General features: G+C 46.4%; 1 protein-coding gene across 1 annotated transcript; it reads left to right on the top strand.

Annotated features, from left to right (window-relative positions):
• Positions 1-5,132: 5,132 nt before the first annotated feature.
• Positions 5,133-5,668, top strand: LOC123170101 (uncharacterized). Its single transcript, XM_044587948.1, has one exon. The coding sequence runs from the start codon at positions 5,256-5,258 to the stop codon at positions 5,517-5,519; it is 264 nt and encodes an 87-aa protein (XP_044443883.1). The 5' UTR covers positions 5,133-5,255; the 3' UTR covers positions 5,520-5,668.
• Positions 5,669-6,489: the final 821 nt, after the last annotated feature.

The following is a 6,489-nucleotide window of genomic DNA, read 5'->3' as shown; positions in this document are numbered from 1 at the left end:
CCCAGGCCGGCACGGTTCGCGCCAGAGTTCGACAGCCGCAACTGCTTCGAATCGGTGATTTCCTTGTGACTTTTGAGCAGCTCGCCGTGGTGTTATTTTTTTTTTTCACTTCTCCGTCCTGTTCTTTTCGGTTGCTTACTGAAGAATAGAGTCGCCATTTGTACAAACTGAGTGAATGGATGAACTGATATTTGAAAAGTGGATTATATCACTTTACATGGTTTGGCAACCAAATATCTATCATTTGAAAAGCGGGTCTTGCTTGTTCATGAACGAAGTAATTAAGACATGTTGTAGCCTGACGTTCACATAACAAGCAAAAACACAAACAGAGAAGCTAACGTGAGATCAAATGAAGAGCTATTCAAACACATGTGAATAAGAGACATCGGGAGAGAAGCCATCACAGGGTGCTGTTAATCCTACAGATAGACATGAGTATGTGTTACCCACCGTGTGCCAACATCAACAGAAACGGGTGGTATTTTTGCAGATTCGGTGCATCTTTCAGCAACATCTTGATACCATAGAGGCAAGCAGAGGAGCCACCATCCAGGTCAACAAACTAGCTCGGCTGCCACGGCTGGTAAAGCGCGGATTATTTGACGTCTCACCACTGCCACCACAAGTGTTCTGACTGTCCCACGGCAATGCATGTACCTGCTTGCATCCGACCAATCCTCCTAGTTGCTGTAGTGGCCTTGAGCAAGGCATCTTCTGCTTCCCGTGGAAAGGAGACCACTATTTCGTAGGACATGATTCTATATTTTTCGACAAAGGATGGATTTTATTGACTCAAAATGAACCATCAAAAAGATACATAACACTATGAGCACACACCCGGCCTCTGCATAGTTAGAATGCACACAACCAGTACCAACTCACACACACAAAAACACGCCGACGACTGACAAAGTCATATAAGACCAAAGCTATGTGTAGGCGAGGAAAAAAGAAAAAAGCCTTAAAGTGATCAGATCTGTGATCAGCAAATTACAGTAATGACCATATTCGCACCAACCATCTCATGACACCACATGGACGACGAGATTCTTCAACAGCAACGCCTTCAATAAGGGGCGACACTCGAATGCCGCCGTCACTGGATCCAACCAGAAGGCCAGAATCTAGGTTTTCACCCTCAAGAATCTAGGTTTTCACCCTGAAAAATCAGTTCACACGACTATATTTAGAGATGAGGGATGCAAGTAATCCCGCAATTATCTTACCTTCCCATGTAACCAAGATAACCGGCATGGCCGCATACAGCAGTAACCCTCCCGCAACACCCAAGTAGATCACCGGCAAGATACCTCATCAGCGAACTACGTGTGATAACCTGAACAAGCCAATCCATTTGGCCACCAGTACGGATGCAAACTCATTCATGTTAGGGTACCCTCTGAGTCTGACTCGAGTATTTGACAAAAAAATATATCAGTTTTCAGGATGGGGTTCCACGGACTACAACTTTGAAAATTTTGACCAAAAACTACCACCTCTTCCATCATTCGTCCCTAAAAACTACAATTTTTGGTTGAAGAGAGTTTCAGACGATTTAAACATTTTATGACTAGCGGGGCCCATCCATCAGGGTTGATGTGGCAGGAAAGTTAACGCCGTTTATTTTAACCGTTGTGTTAACCGTTATTATTGGTGGGACCCACATGTCAGGGCTGCTCTGCTCTGCTCTCCATCCATCGTATCATCCTCTCCATATCTCGCCGCCGATGGCGTAGGTCCACCTACACTTCCTCCGGCCGCCGCCTGCTCCGCTTGCTGCCTTCTCCTCCCCCTGGCGACGTGCCCTCCCAGCCACCAGAACAGCTTCACGGGGTTTTGCTATGCCTGCCTCCTCGAGCGGCTCTCCCGGCCATGCCCCGCCCCTCCCCATCTCCCTATGCTCCTCCTCCCGCTCCTCCTCGACATGCGGTCGCGGGTCCACCTCTTCCTGACCCACGACCAGCAAGAAACGCTCGTGGAGAACAAGATCCCGAGCCCCAAGAGCCAATGCAGCAGAAGCGCTCCCTCCGCCAGTCCTGTGACTAGATTGTCTGTTGCGAGCACGTCCACGAGCCTGCCTCCTGGCTCCCCTCCCGCCAGTCCTGGGACGGCAACGACTTTGCACCTGCCTTGGCTTCAACCTCCTCCGCCGCTGTTGCGCACACCGCCGCTCAGTTTCGGCCTCCGCGCTTGTTCTCCACTCTAGCTCTAAGGGCGGCACATTGAGTGTTTGTTGAAATGCCACATAGAGAGAGGAGGAGGAAGAAGGTGGAGCTGACACATGGGCCCTACTTGTTATAACGGTCAACATAATGATAAAAATGGCGTTGACTTTCCTGCCACGCCAGTCCTGATGGGTGGGTCCCGCTTGACATAAACATGTTTAAATCTTCTAAAACGATCATCAACTGAAAGTTCTAGTTTAGGGACGAATTATGAAAAAAGTGGCAGATTTTGGTCAGAATTTTGAAAGTTTTAGTTCCGTTGGACGCCAACCCGAAACCGGTGGTTCTTTGTCAAATCTTTCCCCGACTCTGACCCTAGCTAGTTCAAATAAATGTACTACCAGTCCTAGACAATTGGTATTTTGAAATTTTTAGTTTATTTGATTGAAATAGCTTGGGTCGGAGGGTACCTTTAGGTTACCCTGTCGCATGCCTATGCACCATAAACAATCAGTGAACGTTTCACGTCTCATCACCTAGAAGGTGCAAATGTCCAGATAAATAATGTCATAGTTATCGACCCGCTTCATGCCGTTCATCAATTTAGTAATTTTGGATATCCATTATTCTGATTTTCACCATGAGCCAACCAGCTAATACCATCCAAAGTCTTAAGAGCATCTCCAACGGCTCCCATGTCTCTAAACTAGCCGCCGTTTACGGTAATTAGGGGCAAAAAAACCTCTCCAACATAATTGCATGGTGGATGCTGAGTGCGGCTGGCGAGGATGTTATAGGCGACGGCCATGGGAGCAGACCCGATTGCTTACTCAAAATATTTGTAGGGACCCAATTACTTTCTAAAATATTTGAAGGGAATGTTCTAGAAAAAGGCTGACATGTGGGACACACCTATCATAACTGTCAAAGCTAAGGGTGTTGACTTTTATGCCACATTAGAACTGACGAGTGGTCCCGATCTGTCATAATCATGATTAACATTAATTAACACAGTCATCAGTGCAACTTGCTAGTTTTTTGAAACAGCGAACCACACAAGTGGTCGCTATTAGAAAATTTTCAAAAAGTTGTATTTTTCGGAACCCTACCCCTAGTTGTGGTAGTTTTACACTAGTGGAAAAACGGCTAGCCACAACTTTCGTTGATGGTGCGCATTTTCCTTCAATGCCAGCACTATTTGCGTTGGCTAAATTGGTATGCCAGCCGTACACGATTAGTGCTGGCATAGCTATTTTTGGACACGTCACAAATATGTTGGTCCACCTGCACTCACCGTTTGAAAGATAGCGGTGGCGTTGAATTTCTATGCACGTCGTAGTTAATTAATTAGTGTTGGTGTGCCAAGTTATGTTACGCCAGAAATAATTTGTACACTTTATCAAGTATTCTAAATATTTAACGATTATACTAGTCAAAAAATAATGAACATTTTAAATTATATTTTGACATCATTATTATTTGTTCAATTTTTTATTTTTTATTTTTTATCACTAGTTCTATTTTGAGTCTATAATTACGTTAAGTCTTTCATTAATCTTAGTCATTTTTAGTTTGGGCTTTTATTAGCGATGGCATCGCATTTTTGGCCCACTCCAGCAATGGCCCACCTGAGTAAACTGCACGCCTTAGTAAAAGACCTAAGTCGCCGCCCTCTCTCATTTCACCCACTACTACCTACACACCCTCACATCGCATCTTCTTCCTCTCCACTCACAATTTATGGGCCAATAGGATGCTCTCTATCCAATAATGCTATACCTACAGAGAATTTACAAAGGTTTAACTTAACCTTCCAAACTAATTCTCTCCGCCCCCCTGAATTTAAGTGCAGTGCACCCCCCCCCCCCCCCCCGCCCCCCCTCCTCCCATCATCCCTTATTACCAATCACAATCCTCCACATCAGTTTGTATGTAATTTTTGGAAGTAAACCTTACTCGCTCTTTGTCCATCGCCACAGACCTGTATCGAATAATAATGTTGCACCCTCAACAATTATTGATTTAGTCCTTCAACTCTTCGGGGATTAAAGATTTGGTCCCTCAACTCCAAAACCAAACAACTTGCACCCCCAACAACTGAAATCGGACAAGGTTCCTCCCTGCTCTCGGCTTGACTGGTTTTGGTGCTGATTCACCTGATTTTGACTAGTGCTAAATCGAATTCGCGTTTTTTTTAGTTTTTGTATGCATTCGGTTAATATTTTAAAATCAATGAACTTTTTAAAATTCACGTATTTTTTAAAGTCGAGTAATTTTTTCAATCCGTAAACTTTTTTGAAATCCGCTTACTTTTTTCAAGTTCAAGTTAATTTTTAAAATTCACGTACTATTCATAAATCCCGGTAATTTTGTTCACTTGAAAAAAAAATACATGGATTTGGAAAAATTAGGCGAACCTGAAAAAATTACACGTATTTGAAAAACAGCACATGCTTGAAAAAAATGTCCCGGAACTGAAAAAAGTTACATGGATTTGAAAAAAAAGTACGGAATTCTAAAAAGTTCATGCATTTGATAAAAATACTCGAATAGGAGTCAACACCGTCAAAACCGGGGTGCGTGAGCACCAAAACCAGTCAAAACAGAGACCGGAGACAAACTTTGTCCGATTTAAGTAGCTAGGGTGCAAATTATCTAGTTTGAATTGAGGGGACCAAATAGACTCTGCCAAAAATTGAGGGAGGAAAGTATATATTTTTTTCAAAGAAATATCCAATCCAACGGTTGCGTGCATGTCGAACTCACGCCACGCTAACGATCGGATTAGATCAAACCTGGGGTCCTCGTGGATTCCGTGTAAGCACGTGCTGGAATGGAGACAAACCAGACCCCATCCAACCCCACACGGCACGGCCGCAATCCTCTGCACTCCCGCTCCTGCACGTGCGTCCTCCGACTTCACATCAGAAGGGTTTAGGGTTTCCGACTTCGAAGCCCGCACAGGACTCCAATGGCCGCGACCCCTATAAAGTCCCCGGCGTCAAGGTAAACAGCAGAAATTAGACGAGCGGCAGCAAGGAATCGTTGGTGCCTGACTGTCTTATCCAAGCATCCTTTAGAGGATCCATGGCCACGGAGAGGTTCTTCAGGGCGCTCGTCTTCTGCGAGGCGCCGCTTGACGGCTACGGCACCTCGGTGCTCACCGCCGGCGGGATGAACAGGCTGGTCGTCTCTCGAGGCAGTGCGACGCCGCCGGAGGCCGTGTCTAGCAGGGTTGACGCTGAGAAGGGGCAGGGTTCCTTGTCTAGCAAGCCGCTGGCGCAAAGGCGCGCTGGGTTCGAGCTGGCGTTCGACGGACTCAATTGCTTTGACACCGTCGTCATGCACTGAGCATCCCGTCGGTTTCTTGGATCGGTTAGAATGTTGACGTGGAAAAGCTTGATCCGGTCTGATGTGAGCTTATGGTGATTTTTTCATTCGATTGTACTCCACTATTTTACATGTGCAAGGAAATTGAAGTGGATATATTTTCTGTTTTCTGTTTCGCGCCGAGATACTCACAGCATTCAGTCAGTCAGGACTTGGCTGAGATTGCCACATCGTTATTGATCCGGCAGTAGTACAGGCACTTATCCTCACTTCCTGAGATCTGCATGCGTGATACTCATCTCACCGAACCGATGCCCGGCACGCAGGCGTTGCCTCGCCAGACACCGTGACCGGCACGCCACCCCCTCTCTAGCTCCAAGCGTCGCCTCAACCGGCCACACTCCATCGCCTCCCACATTGAAAAGTAGCCACACTTCGTCTACTCATGTTCTTTTGTTCGGTTGAGCTTGGCCCATCCCGGCCGCAGCTAGCGCTTCCTGGACCGTGCTCGGGTCACACCACGCGACTTCTCAACACACCGTAAACCAGTAATGCTACACATACATAAGATCTATGTACACCTACGTGATGTTACGTAATTTGCCTTATCTAATCTCTTCGGCCCCCCTAATTTCAACCGGGGGTGGGGCCCCTCCCCTTATTTCCTCTAACCAAAACATGCCACCTAATCAGTTACATTAATTACGTAGGAATCCTTACATAGGTGTAGCATTACTGACGTAAACAATCAGCCGCGTCTCATCTCGCTTTGTTCTCGTGATATGCCACACCGAGTCGGCGTGCCCCCTTGCCGGGTCCGTCAACTTGCCGCCCGCGTAACGCCTCCGTGGCCCGATTCCTATTCCCGTCCCGCTTACGTAAATACGGATCACTAGCAAAACCATCAAACAAAATCCAGCACACCACAGAGCCTATTGAACACTCGGACCAAGAAACTGTTTGAGTAGATCGGGGCGGCCTTTGCTGATTG

Source organism: Triticum aestivum, chromosome 7D (genome assembly GCF_018294505.1).
Source record: "Triticum aestivum cultivar Chinese Spring chromosome 7D, IWGSC CS RefSeq v2.1, whole genome shotgun sequence".
Classification (NCBI taxonomy): Eukaryota; Viridiplantae; Streptophyta; class Magnoliopsida; order Poales; family Poaceae; genus Triticum; species Triticum aestivum.
Note: the sequence above shows the minus strand (reverse complement) of the source record. Positions and strands in the feature narration are given on the sequence as shown.